At 50.0% G+C, this 24380-nt stretch overlaps 1 protein-coding gene across 1 annotated transcript; it reads right to left on the bottom strand.

Annotated features, from left to right (window-relative positions):
* Nucleotides 1-1009: 1009 nt before the first annotated feature.
* Nucleotides 1010-18862, bottom strand: KY (kyphoscoliosis peptidase). The gene is made up of 12 exons (XM_033068207.1): nt 18693-18862; nt 17657-17719; nt 15629-15691; nt 13991-14065; nt 13835-13867; nt 13186-13236; nt 12017-12099; nt 11558-11666; nt 8863-8980; nt 4524-4712; nt 3771-3961; nt 1010-2932 (listed from the first exon to the last, which is right to left on the bottom strand). Exons 1-12 carry the CDS (start codon nt 18823-18825, stop codon nt 2025-2027), a joined length of 2016 nt encoding a protein of 671 aa, XP_032924098.1. The 5' UTR covers nt 18826-18862; the 3' UTR covers nt 1010-2024.
* Between the last annotated feature and the right edge of the window lie 5518 nt (nt 18863-24380).

Here is a 24380-nt window from a genome sequence, read left to right as displayed (position 1 = left end):
ATGTGGGCTTAGAGAGAGGGTTTGTGGAAGTGACTCTGTGAGACAAAGAGCAAGGTCAGTGTTCATAGCAGTGTCTCCTCTGGAGAGGCTTTACCAAAGTGTCTGTTTGTGTGCTTGTGCCTATTTGTGTACGTGTAAGTGAGCATCACATGTGTGGTTCCATCAAGAGTGTCTGTACTTTGGTATCCCTGACCCTGTTGGGTGGAAGAAGTTGTTTTCTTTAGTCACTAAGCTCTCTGGGATGCTTCCTTATCCTGCCATTGTAAGAAGTGATGTGTTTGACTGGATCAGCTTGATCTGTGAAATGAAAGCTACTGCAGTGTGTCCTTCTTGATCTGAAAAGTGGGATCTGAAAGAAAAGAGCCCTTCTGCCATGCTCCAAAATAAACCAGGGCTGTCTGCGCTGACAGACAATACCTGTTTTAGCCTTCAAGGTCTTTAGGCAAACAAAAGATCCCCGAGTCTGCCTTGCATCTGTGCTGCTCAGTCTGTGTTGATGCCCAGGGAGCGGGTGCCTGCTGGGCTCCACGGCTTGTTAGTGTTCCTGCAGGGAGGAGCTGCTGCTACCAGTTTTTGAGGGCAAAGACACTGAGCTGTTTAGGGGAGGACTTAAAACCTACTTTTATGTTGCATATGGAGCCTCGTGTCGCCAAGTACAAGAAGACCCTGAAGCTTTGCTGTGCTCCCAGCTTACCCTGCAGTAAGCCCTGTTAGCTTACATGTTGTGTTTGTGCTTGCAGCTCCTGTCTGAGCAGCCTGCATCCTCACAGAGAGTGCTGATCCTGGAATCTGGCTGCAGGTACTTAACCTGCTGAAATGGGAACTCAGCCCTGGCTGCTGGGCTCAAAGGAGTAACGTAGGAGTGAGCCTGCTACAGGTGGGCAGCCCTGTGAGTAATTCCTGTCACCCAGTCACTGAGGAGGGAATGTAGGAATAACCCACCTCTTTTGTGTGGAAAATACAGCAGCTTTGGGAAGAGAATTCATATTGTTTGGTCAATGAAACAGAGTGCAAAAACATAACAGGTTTATTTTCATTTCAAGCTCAAACAGAAAACGTCTTGGGTCATGCTAATGCTCACAGGCATCTGAATCGGTTATGAAAATGTTGCTCCACCTCAGGATGTGCAGTTGTGGTGGGATTCAGTAGAAGGCCCCCTTTGCCTTGTGCCTGGAGGCATTTTCCAAGAGTACAGCACCAAATGGTTTGTTACATGATAATAATGTCACTCAGCCTGCTGTCCCACGTAACCCCGTCAGGTTATAGCTGCAATATTGCATAGACAGGTTGGAGGAAGGAGTGATTTCTGAGAACTTTATTCTCATTCTTACTGTAATTTTGGTTATGGAAAGACCCATATGCTTCAGATATAATTACAGCAGAAAAAGTGTCTATCATACTATAATATAAAAAGGTAAAAACGATTGTGTTTATTGCATTTAAGAGTCAGTGTAAAAAGTATTTTTCCAGTATTATTGATATCTGTAAGACAGTGAAGTGCACAAGGAAACTTCATGTTGCATCTTCTTCCTAACTCCTCTCTCTCCTCAGATGTATTTTGTAATTTGATTTAAATATCCTGAAGTTCCTCATGTCCAGTGTTGTTGCTCAAAAACAGGGTGTACTTTCTTCATCCTGCCCCATAACTAGGTGAATTCTTGGAGCAGCCCTCGTAAGACTTTTCTTATGGTCCGTGACTTGGAAACCAGCAATCCATGCTGGCACAGAATGCCCTGCAGACAGTCAGTTGTTTTCTTCCCAATACTTGTCTGGACAGTGTTACTGAAATGGAGGTGAGGGTTTTATCTCATGTCTTCCACTGCTGCTCCTTTTTTTAACAGGATTTTCTACTTCCTTAACCATCTTTGAGCCCGCAGTCTGGCAAAAGCCTGCAAGTGTTGTCCTGCATTTGTTGAAAGAACAGATTTGGTTGAGAGAATGAGCGATCTCCTAAAGCTGTGCTGGTTTGGGGCACGTTGGGGAGGTTGCTTCATGCAGGTGAGTGAAAGAACAAGGAGTGGGTGTTACTGGGTCTCAACTTCATATCTGAGGACCTGCGAGTAGAAGCTGTGGTTGGCGTTCTCATGCACCATCACAAACACCTCTCTGCACCCCGAGGTGCTGTAGGTTCCCTCCCAGACACCCTTGTTCTGGGTGAGAGGGTAGATGTTCTCAGCCTGGACCAGCACCTTGGCAATGCCGTGCATTTTGAGTCTGAACTGGACGTTGCGGTTGGCCGGCAGCAGGCCCGAGAGCGGCTCCAGGATCTCGTAGTCTTGCAACCACTTGCTGAAGCTCTTGGGGAAGGCCGGCCACTTCACCTCTGTGTTCTGGCACCTGATGAGGTAGTTGAAGATGTAGTCGTAATTACCAGGGTCCGACTTCTTCCTGGAGTAGATTTTGAGGACGAAGCTTCCTGCGTGCGGGAGATGCACCTTCAGCTCCACCTGGTTCCTGCGCTGGATCTGCAGCACGTGCCGCCTGCCCATGTCCTCGGCGAGGCTGCTGCCGTCGGTGTGCAGCGAGGTCAGCACGCTGATGTCCTTCCTCAGGGTGAAGATGAAGGAGCAGCGCCCGTCGTTGGTGTGCAGGACGGGCTCAGAGTGTGACGGCTGCAGGAAGCCCTGGCGCTCTGAGAACCAGCTGGGCCCCACGGGCTGGTGCAGGTCCTTGGGGAAGCGCATGGCCTTGTCCACTGACTCACACTCCACCACGTACTCCACCACGCACTTGTAGACGTCATCCGAAGCCTCAGCCTTGGAGGGCTTGGCAAAGATCTCCAGCTTGTGGCTCCCTGTCTTCTGTGGGTAGATATCCAGCTTCATTCCGTGTTTTTGCAAAGTCATCAAACCGTGTTCTTCAGCTCCGTTCAGCTTGAACATAAATAACGTGCTGGAACGGCACTCCACGGATACAGAGGCTTTGCCATGTACTGGGAAATGCAAAAGAAAAGAGGCTGCATAGGAGTGTCAGTACAGTTTTTACATGTACCTCTTGTTCTGGGAAGGCTAGTCTGGCCCAGTAAGTTCCTGTTTCTCTAGAAGTAAAACCAAGAGCTGCAACTGTCAGGTCATAGCGTGTTGGCTGTCTGCTTAGACCAGTATCCTTCAGAAAGAATGAGAGTGGCCTTTGTTTGGGAGATGTGCATTCATCCTGTCCTGATACACCCTGACATGGAGCTGTGGTCTGACAGAATGTGAAAGCCTGTGTGAAATATAACTGAAAGTATCATGGGGTTTGGGGCAACCTGGTTTGGTAGAAGGTGTCCCTGCCCATGGTGGGGGTTTAGAATGAGATGGGCTCTAAGGTCCCTTCCAACTCAAACCATTGTGGAGTTCTGTAACTCTGTGATCATGAAGGGCTGAATTAGAGGTCATTAGACCAAATTGCCAGCCCAGTAGCTGCTCCCAGGAGTTTCAAAGTGCAGGAACTCTCCAGTGTGTAGATATGAGATGAATCTACCTCCCTGTGAGCCTGTTCCCAAATAGCTTGAAGTCGTCATTATGTCCTAAAATGTTGATGGCCATAAGTTTTAACTCTGTTCTTAGCATTCACAAATTAGCCATCCTGTTAAATTCCTGCAGCTCTTGGACAATCCAAGGGAATGGGTCTTAAATGTGGGCCTTGTTCAGTTGTGGCACCTGAGTGGTTTTACATTAAAAGAGCTGCTGGACTCACTCAGGTTGCTCAGTATTGCCTGGTGAGGTGCACAGTGGTGTGTGTTGGATGTGGGATGCATGAGGGAAGGAGCTCCATGGCTTCTGCATTACCTGTTTGGATGATGGGAGTCTCTGGGTGTGTGGCCAGCAGCCCCATCATGTAGAAGTTGCTGTTGTGCAGCATGTTGTTCTCAAACTCCTTCAGCGTCAGCGTGGGCTTTAGAAGCTGCCAGTTACTGTTATCTGGGAAGTGATTGTTAATGAACAGGGCCGGGTGAGTCAGAAAGTAAAACTCATTGTACCTGGAGAAGGGAGAAATTAGGGAAAATGAGTAATTATGAGTAGTGAATTCTTCCCCCGCACGGTGGTGGTGGTTTCAGCAGGAGGATGTTGGAGCAGTTCGAGCTGCTGATAAACTGAGATCCGTGGGTTTGAAATTCCCCAGGCAGAGAAGAAACCTGAGCTTTGGTCTTCTGTTTCCAGGGCAAATGCTGAGCTTTGGGATAAACCCTGGGTATTTGCACTATTCCCTTGCACCCACAGGCTCCTGGAAACAGAGGGAGGCACTGGGTGTTGACTGCAATCAATTCACAAAAGCTGTGACTCGAGTGCCACAGACTGTTGCCTAAACTGAAGGTGTGACAAGCAACTCCAGTTGGCTTTTAGCAGTTTGTGACTTGCTGCTCATGGCTACTGCTTCTCTACAGGCTATGCTCCATGCCTAGTACAGGCATCCTGGGTACCTTGCTCATGCCTTTGGGTCTTCCTGTGGCACCAAATGTGTCTGTTGAGTTTGCCAATCCCATCAGCTTTCCTTCTGCCTTTGTGGAGGGTTCATGTACAAAGATAGAGGGGGTTCTTTACCTGTAGGTGAACTTGGTGAAGGAATCATCCACAGAACCGCTCCCCCAGGTGCTGTCCAGTAAGTGCCACCTTCCCTCAAGGTAGACAGCATTCCAGGCATGGTCAGAGTCCCCTGTGAAGGTCTGCCCTGTCTTGTACCCGTGTCCCTTGGCATGTCCCGAGAGCTTCTTGCACTGAATCCCTGCAAGGCTAAAAGAAAATTATAAGCTGCAGCAGGAGAGTTCTGTTTTAAACCTGTCAGGTACTTCTGGGGAAGGAGAAAAGGTGATGATGCCTTAGGTGTCGGGTGGGGCTGTTTGTTTTTGTAGTCTTTGCACAGAGTCAGAGCATCCTGCTGGCCTTTTCTCTCCCAGTTTTGCATATTCTCTGTCTTTTTGCCTGATGCACCATCAATTCAGCACTGTTAGAGGATGACAAGATAAAGTGTGCTTAATTGCTCTCTGTCTTGTTACTCAGTGGAATCCCTTTGCTGCTGTCCACAATTAGCCCATGTAATTATAAATTAAAAGCACAGGCTGTTCTCTCCCCGTGACAGTGGGCCTGGTGTTTGACACCAGCTAAGGTATCTCAGACCTCATGGGATTGTGGATGCTGATTTAGTTTCTTGAAAGAATGAGCTTGTACTTGCCCGGGGTAGAAATGATTAAATAGTCTCTTTCTAAAAACATGATGAATACCTGCGTGGATGTGTAAATAAGATTTAAATAAGCACTGTGTTAATAAGCTCTCTGCTGATGGATTCTAACATTGGCATCTTATTTCACCATTAATCTAAAATTGCTTCACTTGGAGTGTTGTCTTTTGTGTAGGACAGCATTGACATTTTTCTTCTTCATTGAGTGTGTTAAATGGAACAACTACCTTAAGTAATAAAGTGTGCAGGCTTCCAGAGCGAGATTGTCTGCATAATGTGGGTTTAGCTCAGGAGAAAAGTGATATTTATGGGGAAGATAATTAGCATGGTTGTTAAGAAGTCGAGGCCTGATAACAGATACTGGCTGGCAATTGGCAGTGCAGTGGAGCTTGTAGGGAGGGCTGCTTTTTCCTGGGAGAGTGCTGGTTTCCAAGGGAGGTGGGCACTTCAGCAAAGGAGAGGACAGAGCAGTGATAGTGGGTGCTGCCTGTTCCACAAATATCCAAAACAAACAGGCCAGGCTGGAAGGAATGCTGTGGAGAAACCTGGTGCTGCAGGTGGTCTGGAAAGCCAGACCACAGGCCCCTGTGAGTGAAATTCCAACATGGAGCTGGGCAGTAAATCCGGAACAACTCCACTGACAAGACTGGTGAGAGCTTGGATTTGCATGATGTAACTGAGACTAGGAGCTGGCCTGGGAGCTTTAGTGAAGATTTGATCCCAGGAGTTTCAAGGAGCTAAGTACCAAATTCCCACTAATTTCATGGGGATTGTTGTCTAATCCTTCTAGGCTTCTCTAGACATTCTTGTTAGCTGGGATATTCAGAAGGAACATTAAGGGACAAGCTCTGCTCTCACGGTGCTGTCAATTACAGTGAACATTGGCAAAGCAGCAAGAGGAGTTTGTGCTTGGATGTGTTCAAAGTTCTCCAAATAAAGACCAGAGCGTTTAAACCGGTCTCTCTAGTAATGGACAGACAAAAATCCAAGCTAAAATGTCCTGTAAAGGAGCAATTCTGTGTTGGTGCAAAGGGTGCTCACGTCTCTCGTGTCAATGACTTCATGCAGATAAATTAAGCAGGCAGAAAGAAGATTGGGAAGATCTCCAGAATTGGTTGAAGTGGCAGTGAGAGGTTGAAGATGACCTAGATACAAAATGGACTGGAAGAACTGAATTAAGAAACCGTTGGCAACATTTGCTTGTGCAGCAAAGAGATTAAACACAAGGTTGCTTTTCTGCCTCAAAAACAGTAGGAAATTGTCTCTTACTACAGGCGTCACTGGAATTCAATGGCATCTTCTTCCCTTTGATTTTAGGTTGACTTTGATCATTTCATCTAAAAAAGGAGCAAATCTGGCTTCTCCAGAAGGAGACAGAATGGTTTATGCTTGTGGTAGGTAGGTGTACGCCTCTGTGCCTGAAAAGAAGGAAAGCTGCTGCCTGCAGGAAATGGGAGAAGCAAGAGGATGTGAAATCTGGAATATTTACAGACTGCTAGGAAGAAGGAGCAGCTAGCTAACTGGTCAGATCCCCTTCAGGCAGCAAGGCCAGCTTTGCTCCTAGAGTTGCAGAAACCTCTCCTGGGAAAATAATTGTTGTGCCTTCATCACTAACCCTGGTGAGTGAGCATGTCCCTAATTCCAGGCTGAGAGGTTTGCCCTAAATTGGATTCATGAATTTGCACAGCTTCACTCAGCCATGCTACCTCCTCGAGTCTGTTTGTCAGCTGTGAAGCCAGTTCTTGATAAGTGCTGCTGAAATATTGGTCAGGAGCCTGTGTTTGCATTCATTGCTATCACACCTGATGTTAGGAAAGTGATGCCTTATGGCCAGCTTCCCACTGTCTGTGCCCACCTTTCCTCTGTGACAGCAATCTCAGCTAATGGGAGGAATTGTGGCTGCCAAAGCTGTGGTCAGAGGTGACAGTGTTGTGTCTGCAACAGGAGTTGTTCCCTCTGGCACTGGGACAAGTAGGACTCAATCAACATCAGCTGTTGCCTTCAGCAGGACTTTTGGGTGACTCCTGGTGACTGGCAAATTGGTTTGTTTGTTCAAGTTCCCTCACATGAGCTAGGAAAAAAAGGCATGTTGAAACACCTTTTTCCTCTCCAAAACCTGGCTCTGAAAAGCCTTTCTACAAGATGAGAGCTCTTCACCTTCCTGCTTAGACTCTGTGTAAGAGCAGCACAGAGCATGGGGAGAAGGGATGAGGAGATCTCTGTGCAAGAAAGGGGTGTTGTCTTTAAATACAGTTTTTCACAACAGGAGCTAAACATTTTGCTAATATTTGACAATATAATAGTCTTGATGACTGGGAGGTTTCCTGAATCACATAGTGACTAATCAGCCTGGAACTGAGGAATTGCGAGTAAATCAACAGAGCCTTTAAATAGTCAGAGATATCCTTGGAAAGATTAATGCTTTTAATGAACTAAGCATATGCTTTTTAATGAACAGATGCAAATTCCCCCTTCAAACTGCTAATAACTGTTCCATAGGATGCAGCTATAAATGCATGCTTCACCATCCGATTTCTTTACTCTTTAGAAAACAAGATCCAATGTCATAGAATGGTTTGGGTTGGAATGACCAAATGTATATTGTGGGATCTGTTGCTGGCTGGAAGCATTCACCACTTCAGCATCTGGCACAGTATGCTGGGGTTTTTTTTTTAATCTCTCCTTTTCCCTGAAGGTTTTGTGTTCCATGGTGAAAACCTCAGATCCTTTTGGAGGGTGTGGAAAGCAATTGTTACTTACAAGTGGCATTAATAACTAGTCTGTGGTTTTTCCAAGGGAATGGAAGCCCCTTCCTGGGAGGGCCACCTTGCAAGCCCACCCTCTTAGGAAGTCCCTTCAAATCTCCTGTCCCTGAGTTTTCAGGTCCAGTTTTCTCCTTCTGGGCAACCCTTCTGATCTCCAAACCTCCAAGCACCTTCATTCCTTTCCTTGCTGTAGATTTCAGGGGTTCTTTTCTTAGAAACTGGGATTGGGGCTGCATCCCTGTGCTCTCTGTCAAGGAAGGGGCTGCCACTTAGAAATGGCTTTGTGACTGTAAAGCCCTGCTCTGTGGGGAAGTTTAGGTGACTCATCCCCAGTGAAGTCCATGAGATTTTGTTGGCAGAAGGAAGGATTTTAGTCATTAAATGCCACTGGTAGCTACAAAATGGGAGGTGCAGTATTGGCCTCAGCAGTGCTGCACCTTGAGACTGGGCACAGAACAGAGTGGTAAGTGCCAGGCAGTGTCCCTGGGGTGTTCCTGGAGGGGACAGGGCATCTCCAGAGGGTTTAGGGAAAGTTCCTCCTGGGACTCTGCCTACCACTTGCAAGGGAGCATGTTGGAGACAGCACTCCTTGTTCAAGTCTTGCAATGCTTTTAACCTTCACATCCAGATACCCCAAGGAAAATCCTACTTCTTCTAATCAAATTATCTCCATGTTTTCATCTGCCATTATGTTAATGCAATGCGAAGCTCAGCAGATGGCACCAAGTAAATTATGCTGGGGAGGGGGGGGAGGGAGTGGAGGAGAGAGCAAAATTGACCTTTCTAGGACTTGCTGTTTTTCCACAGCATGGTTGGAAAGCTAAAGTTCCACGTCCTGCTTAAAGTCACATCAGTCAATACAAAGGCAGACAGGATAGGCACAGAGATGACAAAGAATGTTAACTCTCCCTGGCATTGAATGGTTCTGAACCTTATTTACCTGCACATATGTTCAAAGAGCTCGGCATAGCCCTCACAAATGCTCTTGCCCATCTGAAGCACATCTCTGGGCTTGCTCGACAGCTGGCTTTTGTTGTGGTAGCCCACGACGTCGTATTCTGGGGGAGGGAACACAGACAAAAGTTCATCCAAAAGCCTGAGGCAATGGGACTGATGGGCAGCAGGAGCAGGGCTTGGGTTGCCTGAGCAGAGGGGAACAAGCTGTGGCTGTGCTGGGGAGGGTGGCCTGGACACTGCTGGGGCACAGGGGCAGCTCTGTCCCTCACCCCCGTGCTCTAAGCTTGGTCTGGGGTTCAGCAGTTGAATCCGAATGGGGGGAAAATTTTGGTTTTTGGACGAAATGGGTGTCCTCAGGAATTGCCCTCAAGTGGAGGATCTAGAGTCTGAAGCATAAACCAGAGCATGCTGCATTTGAAGGGGTGGGATTGGTGTTACCTCAAAAGAAACTGCTGAGGCTTTTGCACTCTTTACAAGCAATGTATGTTAAAAATACTTGACAGGCAGCTTGTTGGGCAACACTTGAAGTGGTTTGGTGCGAGTGAGTCACGGAATTGTAGAATGGGTTGGAAGGGGCATTAAAGCTAATCTCATTCCAATCCCCTTCCATTAGATCAGGTTGCTCCAAGCCCTGTCCAGTCTGGTCATATCAATACCTGGAAGCTCAGAAAATCTTGACTTGTTGGAATGAGTACACAACAGCAGCACAGCAGAAATCCTTCAGATAGAGCTTGTGGAACTGGTCTGGGAAGGTTAATTCAATACCAACAACTGTGGCCCTGTCCACAACCTCTTTCTTAAAATACAGATGTATTTTCTGACAAAGTTCTCAGGAATGCTGCATCAGCTGGTTCCCCCCTCCCCTTGGTGCTGGGGCAGAGGAAGAAAAGCAGCAGCAGGCTGTGTGTGTGCTTTGATGAAATGCTGCCACTGCTTGTCTTTTATCTGAGGAGCTTGGCCGATGCCTCCTGGGTGTTGGCTCCAGGCACTGGGAAAGGCTGGCTGCTCCACCCTGGCTGTTCACTGACCACCAGCAAAGCTACAGGGCACTCTGAGGGGTGCTGGCTCCATGGGCCTTGCTCTTTGTGCCACAAATGACAGCTAAAATAATTATTTCCTTTAGTGCTGATGCTGCATGGACATAGCAGCCCATCACAGGCAGGAATTGAACAGGGTGGGAAAGAGAAGCCCAGAGAGCAGTGTTCTCACTTAAAACCTATCCAAGGAAGGAGTTTATGACATCAGTGCAATTCCAGGATAGATACATTGCACTTTTGCCTGCAGATTTAAATTCCCAACGCTATTTCTTTTTGTTTGTGTAAATAGGGGTCAGTCCCACAGGAAGGAATGAGAACCAGGGCCAAGGTGGTGTAAAAGATCTTGTGAGGCTGCTAAGGCCAGAGACAGCTCCTGAGTGTTGAGGAGTATGGACTGACTCCAACCTGGGCCAGGTGATGTGGGCAGAAATGGGTAACAGTGGAAAGACAGAATAACCAGTGCTGGGTGAGTCAAAGCCTGGGCTTCAGGACATGCAGTGAAATCAGCACCCTCCACTCTCTTCAGGGCAAGACTAAAGCAGTTTGGGACTGACCTAGCCATGCCAACCCTGTAGTTGCTGTTCTCAGTGGATGTGAGATGAGGCTAGTGCTGCCCAAACTGCTCTTTTCCTCTCCATCACTTGGCTGCACTGCAGCAGTGCCCTATCAGGATGTGTATGAGGTGAGGGAAAGGACAGCTCTGCCTCTCTGCCCCCAAGACTTAATGGGAAAGAAACATTTTTGCTTATGTTATGCAAAATGCCATCATTTGCATATCCAGTTTCCTTCCATCAAGGCACTGGGGTGGCAAGAAGTCCCCTTTGATGTTCCAGATGCCAGAGGCTACAAGTACTGCCTCCTCTTCCCATCTCCTGGTTATTGTGTTACTCAGCTTGGGATTGAGTAGGAAAGGGCAGGGGAGCCTGAGTGGTTGCAGCTCTCCAGAGGGTTGAAAAGATGCAGGTACAGGCAGGAACTGCAATCTTACACGTGCCAGTGTGGGACCTGGAGATGGGTAAGGAAGCTGGATGGTTCCTGGCGGTCCTGTGTGACACTGTGACGCTTCCAGAGCAAAGGCACAGCATCAGACTGTGCTGGAGGGGCTGTATTGGGCTGTGGGGACTTGGTACAGGAATGGAGATCAGACTTAGAATGGTTTGAGTGGGAAGGGACCTTAAAGATCATCTCATTCCAACCTGCCTGCCATGGGCAGGGACACCTTCTACTAGACCAGGTTACTTCTGAAATCTGGATCATCACCTGCTCCTTGTTTACCCCCTCAAAACTGGGCTCTGGTGGTGTGGGGTCTGTCTCTGAAGGAGAAATGCAGGCCCCTGGTGTTGGGCAGCCTGGCTTTTGCTCTGGCTCTTGGATGGTAGGGACTTGTCTGGTCACACCTCCAATGGAGTTACAGGTTTATCATGTACACACCAAGCTTGTGGGGCCTGGCAGTGTGAGGAGAGGGACTGGGAAACAGAGGTGGTGAGAGACCCCCTGGGTGCATTTCTGGATAAAAACCCCCAGAAAGCTTTCATTCCACTCCCCACATAGAAATAACCCACAAATACAGAGTAAACAGCCAAGGAAATAGGACAGGGGTGACAGTGACAGCCTTATCTTCAGTTGGAGATCTCAGCCTACCTATGTGATGGCATATCCACATCCATATGGCTCGGACCTTTTCCAGGTCAGTCCGGGCTTGTTTCAGCAGGGCTTTGACCAGTTCCTCCACGCTGTTCTTGACGTTCACCTGTGTGTGGAGGAAGCATTGCAAGGTCATGGTGAAGAAAACCCTGTGGTAGATCTCCTATCTTCCCCATCTCTTGTTCTTCTGAGCCAGTGAGACCCCACCTGCCAGAGACTGCTCTGCCTCCAGCTTCCTTAAAAATAGAGCTACAGTGCAATGTGTTTTTGGTTATAGTTCCCAAAGTAGGATTTCTTTGCTAATGGTTAAAGGGAAGAGGATTTTTACTTGTTTGGGAGATTCTAATGCCATTGCCCCATAGCTCAGCCTAAGCTGGTGTTGGTGCTGGGAACCAGGTTCATGGAAAATTGCTGCAGGGGAGCTGGGAGGAGGACAGAAGAAAAAGCAAGACTTACTTTTAATGCGTAGTCATCTAGCTTCTTAAATTGCTCCAAATCTACTGGCATGGATTTCAAAGAGGATTTGTCCCATGGATATTCTGGGAAGAAACGAGTTGTCATTGTTTTGGGAAGGGAGGGAGTGTTTCTCCTGGCAGTCTGGTGGAGCAAGGGGACAGAGCTGCTGCCTGGCCCATGGAGAGATCCATCAGCGGGTGCTTAGGGAGCAGAGGACACCAAGGCACCGCAGGAGGTCCCTGCCAGCTGCATGGGAAGCAGGAGCCATCCTGTCTAGACTGCTAGGGTTTGTGCAGTGCTCGAGTGTGAGCTGCCCCTGCAACTTTGGCACTGCATAACAGCATGGAAAATCCTGGGATACTGTATGGAGGGGCAGAACCACGCTGAAGTATCAGGAGAAATCTGTACTGTGCAAGCCTTAAAAAACACATGACTTCTTTTAAAAACCCAGCAATAAAGAGCTGGGTTTTTATAGAAGTTTTGCATGGTAAATAGCCACAATTGTGCAGGAATTCAGGCCCATGAGAAATGTAACACTGGGAGCAGTTGGACTGAACCTGCTGTGCCTACCTTCTGTATCTTTGCAGATTCTGAGCTCCTGGTTCTACTTGGTGTGAACAAAGGGTTAATGGCTTGCTCTAATTAACCAGATAACTGAATTTTAGTTTTTAAAAATTTTTTTTAACAGTCTTGGAGTGAGCTGACACTGCTGTCTCCCATCAGTGAGCCAAGGGGAATGGATGGACAAAATCAGCATGTAGGCACACAGCACCTATTTCGTAACAGGCTGGTTTGTTTATCTGTATTTTCCCTGAAAAGAGGTGCTACACTGACCTAAAGAGAGAGAAAGCACATTTACACATTTAAAGGTTCCCACTCTCTGCAGCTCTGAAAATTACTTTTTGCCTTTTTGGTAATGGGATGGTCTTTTTTATTTCAATGTGGTTATCAGGTTTTGTCTTTGCCAGGTTATATCTGCAGAGGCTCTGCAGGAGCGGCATCCACAGCACCTCGGACAGTCCTGTGAGTTGTGCCTGTTGGCTTTCCCTGGGTAGGGAGCCTTGGGCAGGGCTTGGGCACGTGTGACAAAAGCCACTCCCCTCTGATCCCAATGGCCAGGGCTCGGGAAGCTGAGCACGGCTCGTGCTCATGGACTGATGGATAGTTACCGTGCAGGTCCTTTGCTCCCGGGGGCCGCGGGGCCTCAGTCTTCTGGAAACCTGCAAAGCACAGAAGGGAGAGGGAGGGAGGAGGAAAAGGAAATAAGAAAAGTAAAAGGGAGGAAAAAAGACAACTAGGAATAAATTATTGTGGTGAGTGGGATTGGGTGGAAAAAGCTGGAATTGAGGCTCTTTGCCCATTCCCTTCCATTTGGACATGGATGTCAGCACCCTGTGGAGTGTGCTCTGCATCTCCTCCCTGCCATCCCTCAGAGCCCACACTCCCCAGCAGACAGGCATCTCCTGTTCCAGCCTGAGGGTTGGGAGCATCAAACCCCAGCCCACCATGGCCAAACCTCCCCAGGCGTGGAAGAAGGGAGTGCTGAGCTCCAGAGCTGTTGGATAACCAAGGCAGGAGCTGGGGGATTGCAGAGGGACACTGCAGTGTTACCACCCGCCTTATCCCAGGGCCAGAGGAGGAGGAGATACCCACACCCCAAGAGCAGACAGTTTTGCTCCTCAAGCCCCAGTCATGGGCAGATCCAGCAGCACATGCCCTTTCGCAGCCTCCCCATGGGAGGAATCAGCCTGTCTCCTCCTGCGAGCAGCCTCCCAGGGAGGGAGAGCTTGGAGACACGGTGATAGAGCAGAGCCTCACCTTTGTTGTCGAGTCCTCTCAGCCTCTGGGAACCTGCAACAAGCCAGGCAGGGTTAGTGGGGTCCTGGCTGCAGCATCCCCTGGAGCTCCCCAGCTCAGGTGAAGGGAAGGGAGGATGGGCTGAGCCTCTGCCAGGGTTTAAAGCTGGGGCTGTACCTTTTCCCAAGGAGAGTCTCTTGATGAGCTGGGGACTGGTATCCTCACGGTGAATCTCCACTGTCACTTGGGTTCCTGCAAGAAACAATGATAAACTCCCTAAAAAGGAAAAACTAACCAGGATGTGGAGGAGAGGGCAGGAGTGCCTGCTGAGGCAGCTCTTAACTCTGGACAAAGCAGCAGCTCTGGTGATAGCCAAGGTTTATCACCACATTAAAGAGCTCTTGATGGAGCTGCAGCAAGCAGAGAATCAATGTCTTTCATTGATTTTTCTTGGAATTAAACAGAGAAAGGCTTGAAGTGATGAAAATGGTTGGACTTGTAATACTAAAATGTCTGGCAAAGGCCATTGCCTGTAAGAGGCAGCATCCTGGAGGACCCAGCTGTGGTCTAGGCATGCCCTGATGCTCCAAAAAAACCTCTCCTGGAAACCTGGTCTCTGGTCTTTAAAGTTTCAGAGAGGAAAATACCAGAAAAGGAGTGAGGGAAACTTTTATAAAAACTACCTGAACTTTTTGACAGAGACTGCATTTTTTGACAGGTATTTCAGAAGGTTTGCAGCTCTCGAGGTTCCCTGGAGCAGCTCCATGTGCTGCTGGGTTTCTCTTTTGGATCAGGCAGAAGTTACTCAGGAGACTGAAGGTCAAGATGTTAACGCACCTGGGGGCTGCCATCCAGTCACACCTCCTACACGCTTATCAAGAGCCTCATGACATTTGGGGCTTTGCTTTAAAGTCAGCCCTTGGAACTGGCTAATTAGGTGGGAATCTTCATTTTCATCAAAGAGTAAGTTTTTCCTACAGCATTTACCCTTAGAAAAGTGAAGTTTCTCTAGTGTTTATGCAGAGAGATACAATGTCCTTTAAGCCCAAAAAGAAAGCAAGAATTACTGTATAAGCTGTAAAAACCTAAATCTTAGAGCTTGAGTCCAGTTCTAGGACAGTTGCAGATATCAGGGTGTCAGAACAGAGCTGGCTGGTGTATTTTGTCAGTTAATTCGAAGATAAAATGAAGTTTTTCTCAAAGAGAAAACTTTATACAAATGGTTTGAGTTCCTTTATTTTTTCAGAGGTCCTTTTTATTGCTCGGGATTATTTTTACTTTGCTTTTCTGTGGGTTTTCTCCCCAACTTTCACTTTCTAAGTTTTCCCCTATAAATTAAAATTCTTTGTTTTCAAGAAACGAACTTATTGGTGATGAATGCCTTCTGCTGGTGAGTTTAAAAGGCATTTAACATATGAAAAATGTAATTCCACAGGAAAATTTCAACGTGCTATATCACTGCTTCAAAAACTGGTGGTATGAAATGGTTACTGGTACATTTATGATCTTTCATTTAATTATTGAGATATCCTTCATAAAGAAACATAGAATGGTTTGGGTTGGAAGGGACCTTAGAGATTCTCTTGCTCCAACTCCCTGCCACTAAACTAGGCTGCTCCAAGCTCAGAGAAGCACTTGCTGTTCTCTTTGTGTTTTGTGGCCAGACAAGTCCTTGGCCAGCAGGTGCTTTGAGGGGCAGCTGTCCCAGGGTGGGATATTTTCTCTCTTTTGGGATGTTCTGAAGTTATTTTATTGAAGAAAAGGCTTGTTGGGAGCTCAGTGAAGCCCTGCTCTGTCTCTTGGGTCACCACTTACCTTTGTCAGGGCCCGAAGTGATGGGTGGTGTCTGCTCATGGGGATCTGGGGGACCACGCCGGCCTGGGGGCACAAAGGGAAACATCTCAGTGCCTTGGAGAGAGCCAAACAGTCAGCAAGGATGGGGTTAAACCAGCCCTGCTCAGCAGTGAGGCAAGGAACCACTCAGGAAGCTCAACCATGTTCTTCAAAGCTCCAGAGGGATGCTCCAGCCCAGCCTGCTGCTGCTCAGAGCACAGGTGCTCGGACCAGGGGTGTTGGAGAGGTGGGTGGGATAGAAGGGCACTGCTGGGGGCTTGGAGGTGAGGTGGGAACTTTGGTGTGGTTGTCAGCAACTCATCCTCCTCTCTCCCTTCTGGGAGACCCTGGCTGTCTTGGAGCTGGAGTCCTCGGGGCAGTGGGAGGTGTGGGCAGCATTTGATGTGCCCAGGGTTCACACAGGGGGAAGCAGCACAAGTCTGTGCCCCAGGGAGGGAGCAAGTGCCAGGGGACACTGAGCCCTGGCTCTGGTGGGTGCTGCCCAGGGTGATCTCTCGCTCTTTGTCAAAGTGTGCTGGTATCCCCATCCCACTAGCCACCAGAAGCCAGGGGGGAGCCTGGATCTCACAGCTTGTCTGAGTCCATTTGTGCCATGTAGCCATGACAAGGGCCATCCCCTGAGCAACAGGATCTTGTGGAGTGGGACCACAGCCTCTTTGACTCAGTGGGGCTGGGGATTATATAAGTTTGAAAATACTGTGGCAGCACCAGGGGTGTCAGAGGCCTCATAGGGACAGTAACATGGCTGGTGAAAGGGCAATTCATTAACCTTGTGATGCCAACGGTGCCAAAGATCTGCCTGCTCCTTTGGTATCTGAATTCCCTCCTCCCAAGAGTTTAAACTGTGCTTAAGGTTGAGCACCAAGGGAAGGATTCCCATGTGCATGCTAAACACCCCTGCCATTAATTCAGGGTGGGAAATTATCAATACCAGCCTCTTACTCATAGAGGAGGCTGACTGCAGCTCTGGTTGCAGAACCTCTTGAGTGAGACAGAGGGAGAGAATGCAGAATATCTATCTGCTTCCTGGAGTGGAGGCTCTTGTTATCTGCATTGTAAAACAAGCCCCAAAGTAGTGCCTTGCCATGAAATATTGTTTGTTCCCAGACTGTGTGCAGCCTCCAGCCACCACTGATTACAGAGGGACTTGGATCAGGGCTCCTGCCAGGCATCCTGCTGGGAGCAGCCATGGCTTTTGCACTCTGCTATTGCTTGACCTGTGGAAGCAAAGTTCCTCCTTGGTGTAACTAAAATCCACTATCTGGTACCATGAGAATTACCTGTGTCTTGCTCTACCTTTGCCCCTGCCTTTCTCTGATAAGCCATGGTAGGCTTAGACTACCAGGAAAGCAAATGGGATGGTTTGAGTCCCTTCCCTGGGAGCTGCTCCATACTTCTGGGGTCACCTCCTCAGATGTTCCTCCTCAACTATTTTAGGGCAGAAGGCTGGGAATTGGCAGCGGAACATTGAGAACTAGAATCCACATCATTCCTGGTCAGCAGTCCCACCTGCCTTGTGTTCAGTCTCTGAGTGGGGGACATGAAGAAAGGACCAGTGGAGAGATGGTTGAAAAGGTTCTTCGCATCCTCCAGACCCTACTTTAAGCTATGTAAGTACTGGGGAAGTCTCTGGAAGCTCTAGCTGCAACCTGAGCAATTTGGGGCACTGAATTTCCCCTGCCATCAGCTGGCTGTGAAATGTAAGAGCTCCTTGCACTTGTAATCTGACCGAGCTCCGTGGCAGGAGAATCCCTGCAGATGGATGTGGCGGGGCTCGGCAGTGCCACCCCTGTGCATCCTGTCCATGGGGCACGGAGAGCACAGAGGGAGGGGATGCTTCCCAGAGCCCTCTGTGTGCCTCCACTGGCACCCCTGAAAGCACTGGAAAGGGATGGGTTGTGTGAAGCACATTTATGCCCAAGAGGCACAGCCTGGAGCTTTGGGTTGTGCGCTGGGGTTGGTTTCTCACTGAGGGAGAGGGTGACATACCATTCAGCTCTGTGCTCTGAGGTGTCTGTGATCTGCTGTTTCCATTGCCATCGCCCTCCAAATCTGTAAGATAGAAATGGGAGATTAGCAGGGTCCTCCTGGACTGAAGTGTTGGAGTTGCCTGAAGGCCGAGCACCCCAAACCCTTTCTTGCAACCCATTATCCCAGCTGATGCCAGGTGCCATCAGGATCCACCTTCTGTCTCATCTGCAGCCTTGGCTTGCAGTTCTTGTTGCTAAAGTATGAAATACCAGGGGGCAGAAAGTGCAACAGTGCAGGTCTAAGCTGCTTTGGTAGGATTTGCTCTTATTTGAGTAGATGCTGGATGCCATGCTTGATGGAGCATGGACACAGCTTTGTGATAGCTCTGCCTGTAGCTGTTAGTCTGGGACTGATTGTCTGAAATTCAGCTTCTCTCCCAGGTTTTAGGAATACTCATTCTCCTCCTCCCTTTACTTCTGCAGGGAGGCTTCCCTTGCAATTGCAGAGCACAGCTGTAACTTTTTGGAAGACCCTCTGCAGGACAGGGAGCTGGGCCAGGGACACTGTCCCAAACTGTAGCTATAAATGGCTCAGGACAGTGAGCCTCGGAGACAAAGCCTGGGCACGCTGCAAACAAAACAGTTCTGCTCCTGTACTCCAGGGCAGTGGGGTGAAACTGCCGAGCCCTCTCCCTGCTCCCCTTGCACAGCCCAGAGAGCCCGAGGGGGCACCTCGGGGCCGGCGCAGGACACAGCAAGGTGCAAACACAACCCTCGGAGCAGTGTCCCTGCGTGTCCCTGCTCGTGCGCCCGGGGCTGCGCGCACTGGAGCCGGACAGGGCGCAGCTCGGAGCGTGGCTCCAGCAAGGCTCTGCTGCACCAGCGGAGACACCCTGGGATTCCACACAAAAGTTGGCATTTTGGAGTTTGGCAGCACGTGTGCAAAGAGCAGAAAGGGGAGAGGAAGCCCGAATCCTGCTCCAAAGCTGCTGCTTGTGTTCTCCGTGTGTAGCTGCAGCCCTGCCCTCCCTCGCCCGGTGCAGGCGCGATGTTACCTGCGCCTCGGCCGCCTTCCGTCTGCCCCTCTCGCTGCCCCTTCTCCTTGCTCGCTGCCTCCTCGGGGCGCACAATAAGCAGCAGATTGATGGTGACTGCACTGGCATCTGTCTTAAAGTCCATGGTACCCATCAGCGCATGGCCGGGGCGCCGGTGCTGCCGCCGCTGCGCCCAGCAGCCGCGAGTGCTGCCCAGCCTTGGCACGGCGAGCGCGCTCCCGCCCCGCGCGGCCCCGGCCCTGCCAGCTGCACCATCAGGGCTCTGCCAAAGCCGACCCTAATGAAGAGGTTACGAGTCACCTTTGAAAGGAAATCGCAGGAGGGATCCGTTTCCTAAAGCAGAGGAAGGAGCTGCGTTTCGGGCGGGGGGGTCTGGTTTCAGAGTGTGCCCCCGGCTCCCTCCCCTCTCTCTGCCCTTTTCAGCTTTAAGCACTTGTCTACACTCAAATCCCCCAGCACCACTGTTCGCTGGGGGGGATTCGCTTCTCGGCGCTGGCACAAATCCTTAAAAGGCTTTCTCTTTGGATCCTGTCCCCCGGCAGAACTCAAAGGATGCTTAGGAGCATAAATAATGATAACTGCTGCAGGAGGAGGGCAGCGGTGGGGAGAATTGAGCTGGAAAGGGGACACGAACTCTTGAAGCGGGGAGCATCTGTTTCTGCAGGACTGTCTGTCGTGGGGAGGGACAGCAGAGAAGGGAATTGCAGGCTTCAATCCCGACTGTCCCAAAGGATCCAAAAAAACCCCTCCTCTCTACCCCATCAGCCCGTGAGCACGGCTGTCTGGGGTAGCTGGACACGGCTGATCAAAAAGGAAAGCCCTGCAAATCCCTGGCTTTCTAGTAACCGTCCCAGCCCACAAAACGGGGGACATGAAGGGTTACAGTGCGGGTTAGCCGGGCTCAGCTGGTCCCTGCAGCTCGCAGAAGGGGCTGGCAGGGACACGCGTTCTAATTTTACCACTGGCCCCTGTCCCGGCCGTGCTGCCAGCCCCTGCCTTGGCCGGGGGTCCCGGGGGAGCGACAGCACCTGTGGGCTGAAGGGCTCTCGGGCAGCCTGGGGAAAGGTTATGGGAGGCACCCGCTGGAAGAGAGGGGGTTCGGGAGCTTGGCATGGGCAGGGTGCCTTTTTGTGGGTGCTGCTGGTGCTTTTCAGGCAGGAGTGTGGGAGCAGTGGGCTCTTCTGCCTGCAGGTGAGGAAATTTGTTGTCCTGGATCCACGGGCAGGAACTGGTACTACTACCTGGTGTTAGGTTACTGTGTTTGGAGACACGGGTTTTCCCGTGGATCTCTATATAAAACCCGTCCCCTCCCTATCTCCTGCCCCTTTTCTGTTCCTGAGCCCGTTCCAGAGTATGGATAGCTGATATGCCCCCATGCTCGCCTGCAAATCCAGCCCTAAGCAGCTCCTCAGCATATCCAGAAATAGAGTGTATAGCTGCAGGGAGCCTGCATCCATCCAGCTCTGCTGGTGCACCATGGTACAGTGCTGAGCCTCCCATGCCCCCCTGGATGCTGCCACAGCATTCTTGCCAAGACAGGAGCCCCAGGGATGGCATGTGCCTGTAACCCCCAGTAATGCAGCCAGAGTCCTGTGCCAGGATGGATGACAATGCTGTTGGGCCCAGGTTTTGCTCTTTAGTTCATGCATTAGAGGAATTTTTGTTTCAGGGGGTCCCCTGAATTTTTGTTTCAGGGTTCAGTTCTGGCTTTAAGGAGATGGAGATGGTTAAACCCAGTGAGGAGGAGGAGGAGAAAGGAGAGCCAGATGCATGCTGAGCCATGCTGGACTCTGCCAAGCAGATTTCCAAGCCATCTGGGGCTTGCCCATCTCCATTTCAGGTCCCTGAGATTTATGGCTGGAGTGACTTTCTAATCACAGTTTCACCATCTGCCTGTTGGCCTTTAGCACCCTCCTGTCACCTGTCACTGAGCCCCACAGCTCCTGCCCGGTCTGGAGCACTCTTTCCTCCCCGGCCGCTCACCTGGGGTGCAGCCCTTGTTCCTGCTGTCCCTTCTCCCTCACATCCCAGGTGGGACAGTCTGCTCTCCTCAACTATTCATTGGCACAGCTGAATCCTAAAACTGGTGTCACCCAGGTCTTACACCAAAATCTGCTCCAGCCCTCTTCACTCTGCTCCTGCCTCCCATCCACAGGGATCTCTCTGCGTGTCCCGGCCTTGCTGCTCCTCCAGGTTGCTCTTGTCCTCGTTCCTCTCCAGCTCCAAAGAGGTGATGTGATGGCTCACGTCTGGGGATGTTGGCCAGTTCCAGTGGTGCAGCCCAGGCCATGCTGGGACCTGAGCTGACCTCAGTGTGGACACTCTGGTAGACAGCTGATGTGGAACTCAGCTGTTTCTTCCCTGGCAGCTCTGAGCTGGAGCCTCTGCAGTTGAGCATGTGGAGGTTGCTGCCTTGGGGGCTGCTGGCACTGCCTTTCCTGCTGGGCTGTACAAATCACTGGAGCATCCTTTTCTCTCTCCTCGTGATGAGGTGGCTGCTCCTGGCCTGGCTGTGCCACAAGGTGTTTCCAGCACACTGAAAGCTGGGTGCTCCTGGGTGCTTCTGCTTTCCTAGAAATGCCAGTCTTCAAGGAGGTGGTTTGGCTTGAAAGACACTTGCATTTTCCTTTCTCCTGTTTCATCCTCTATTTTTTCCTGGAGAGGGGAAAGGGAAGGTTTCTGACGGTGATTTGTGGTGTGTCCCATGAGGAAAAGCACAGGCTGTGCCTGAGGTGGGTGCTGCTGCCTCCCATGCAGCAATGAGTCCTCCTGCTCCATAAGTTCTCCATGGAAAACAGTAACACTCTCATTGGCTTGAGATAAGGACAGAGCCAGTGACATCTGTCCATGGGCCAGGGTATTTTTGAAGTTAAAAATATTTACATTTTGAGGAGGGAAAGGAGAAAGACTTTTATGCTATGCTGATTATTAAATAAAGGCAGCTCATAGGATTTGCTGCAGGTCCCAGGGAGAAGAATTAATGGCCAGAGAGCAAAAGCTGCTATCAGAGTGCCATGATTACATGCATTTACCACATGGCTAGTGTTTCTCTGGGGGCAATCTGGGGGAGAGAGGAAGTGTATGAATGTAGAGCAAGAATTAGGTTATTTGAATCCCATTGGGTGGGAAAGGAAATTGCAGGCTGTGTTCCAGGGAAAGGGTTTTGACTCCTGTGCCGGTGTTTAGCCTTCACAAAGGTCCATAAGGGCTCTAGCAGAAGGTGTGTTGGGAAGATACTCCACCTCTGGTTGTCAAAGGGAGGCTGCTGAGAATCCTGGTCCTGCCAGGGCCATGGGTGAGGGTGTCCAAATATTTTTCCAAGACTGTTGTAGATGCCTGCATTGGAAAAAGTGCTAGGGCTGCCCTTCTCCTTGGTGTGGTGACCTGCTCTGGCTGTCCACCTTGGGGCCCATGTTACACCCTGGTGTTTCAGGGCCTTCTCCACTGTCTGGAGAGAAAGCCTGGGCCTGTAACCCCATTGGAGGCAATGCCAAAGTCATCTAAAGGTGAATACCCCTTAAAGTAATTTGGAACTAACACATCCTGATAACCCCTTTGATTGATGGCTCATACTCATTATTTGAAACTTTTGCCTTTCATTTGGTACTCCTCGTGTCAAAACAAAATGTCCCTGTTTTTGCCAGCTGTGCTGTCCATAAAGCAGTTCCAGTGTGACCTCTGAGCTGTGGAGCCTTCCTGCAGGAGTTGCTCCGTGTTGCTGCTCCTCCTCCTTGGAGCCCTGTAAGCTCTGCTGAGCCCCTTTTGAGATGGGAGACCAAGGCCAGCCATGCTTCATGTGCAGATGTGCCAGTGGCTCCTGTCCTGCTCTCCATGCCCTCCCTGTCCAAGCCATCCCAGCCTCAGGCAGGCTTTATTCACCATCCAAGAGCTGGGTGCTTTCACCACACTCTCCACCCAGACTCCCAAGATCCCTCTCTTCCCCAGAATGTCTCATTCTCATTATTCTGTATGTGTTTGCAGATATATTTAAGTCTGGGGATTGTTTTTCCCAGCCATTACTTTACATTTGCAGACATTGAATCTCAGCTCCTGTTTCTTCTCCCAGCTGCAAATGAACTGTGGAGGGCTGGGACAGATCCATGGTGGATAACACATTACAGCTGCACTCTGGTGAGTTTTAATCTGCTCTCCTGGCCTCCCTGTCCTTTCTCCCTCCCTGCCCTTATTCTCCTGCCGGCGTTTTCCAAGCCCAGGCTGCTCAGATGCCTCATTCTGCAGTTCTGCTGTGTCAGCAGCTGTGCTTTATGATTTAAGACGGCAGCAGAACTTTCCACTGAACTATAAGCCCATGTATTCAGTTTCCTGGTATCCACACAAGCTAACTGATGGCAGGGACAGCCCTGCCAGGGAGGTCAAGGACGTGTTTAGATGTCAGGGAGACAATGAGGGCTGGCTCAGAACTGAGTCAATGCTGTGACTCTGAGAGGCACAGCAGAGGTGATGCTTTGGAGGCGAATTCTGCCTCCTGTGGGAAATACCTGTCCATAAGTGGGCAAGCCTCTGGCAGGAGGTCCTACCTTCTGAGTGGGATTGCTGGGGGTAAAAGGCAAGCCTGGCTGCTCCCTGGCTCATAACACAGCCCAGCACTCCCTCCATGAGGAACCTGGGGCACCCTGCCTGCACAGAGTGGTGGGAACAGCTGTGTGAGGAGCAGAGTGTGGCTCGGGGTGTGTTGCAGCTCAGTGCTGAGAGAGAACTGCAAATATTTCTGCTGGGTTCTTCTACTCTCCCTTTCTTCAGTGACAAAAGACATTGCTGTGACCATTGCTGCTCTTTGTTCCTCCAAGAACGAGCTCTCAAGCAGCTGGGGATTCAGCAGATGTTTTGTTACGGTTTCTTCAAACCAAAAAATACCACATGGATGTGCCGGGGCAGAGACCTGCAGGAGTGGCCGCGTGTCCTCGGGCACCCAGGGTGGTGCTGGCAGGGAGCTCCTCCTTCCCTGGCAGCGGGATGGGCTCTGCCTGTGGCCCCCGGGGGCAGTGCCCCTGTCCCCAGCCCTGCTGGAGGCAGGGAGAAAGGAGGGGCTGCTGGCAGGACTTCATCCACCAAAGGCTGCCAGGCTCTCCAGAGCTGTCCTGACTTGTCTGTCCGAGCATGGATCATTGACCTTAAGCCTGCTGCTTGGCTTGGGGCTTGCTGCTGGCTTTTCTGGGTGAGGAGAGTGATCCTGGCCAGGCTGCATGCAGTTATTAGACATTAATCCTTGTATAATCTTCCAATAACTAATCCTTTGAAGGCAGTGGTGGCCTGCGTGGCCCTGCAGAGGGTTTAGGGTTCTTTTGTTCAGGTGTCTTGGTAACCTGAATTATCCATTAGCTGTGCCCTTGGGGATGTGCTTTATTGTTAAGTCCTCCCCACAAAGCTGCCCCCTGACAAGTGGGGGTGACATGTGACATCAAATACATCCAAGATGGGCAGATGAAAGCACAAAAGAGAAGAAATGAAGGGGGAGAGGAAAATACACTCTATTTCCTTTTTCCAGCATTAAAGGTGAAAGAGGTTTCTCCCCCAGAGCAGTTTGGCTTTCTGGACATACTCCTCCAAATTTCTGGCTCTTGTTCTGTGCAAGACTGGGGGAGATTGTATAGCTGCTCTTTCCAAAAATCCTCCAGAATACCCAGGAAGGGTTATTTTTTCCCTGGAAGGCTATTTCTGGTTTATTCA

The sequence above is a fragment of the Catharus ustulatus genome, chromosome 10 (assembly GCF_009819885.2).
Source record: "Catharus ustulatus isolate bCatUst1 chromosome 10, bCatUst1.pri.v2, whole genome shotgun sequence".
NCBI lineage: Eukaryota > Metazoa > Chordata > Aves > Passeriformes > Turdidae > Catharus > Catharus ustulatus.
Note: the sequence above shows the minus strand (reverse complement) of the source record. Positions and strands in the feature narration are given on the sequence as shown.

What these genes read in the sequence shown, in the direction of transcription:
- KY (XM_033068207.1), bottom strand. Translation starts at nt 18,825, where the DNA reads ATGGGTACCATGGACTTTAAGACAGATGCCAGTGCAGTCACCATCAAT. An exon ending in GTGGATATGCCATCACATAG is followed by an intron (nt 8,981 to 11,557) that starts GTAGGCTGAGAT and finishes TCCCTCCCCCAG; the next exon opens with AATACGACGTCGTGGGCTAC. An exon ending in GACTCCCATCATCCAAACAG is followed by an intron (nt 2,933 to 3,770) that starts GTAATGCAGAAG and finishes TGCATTTCCCAG; the next exon opens with TACATGGCAAAGCCTCTGTA.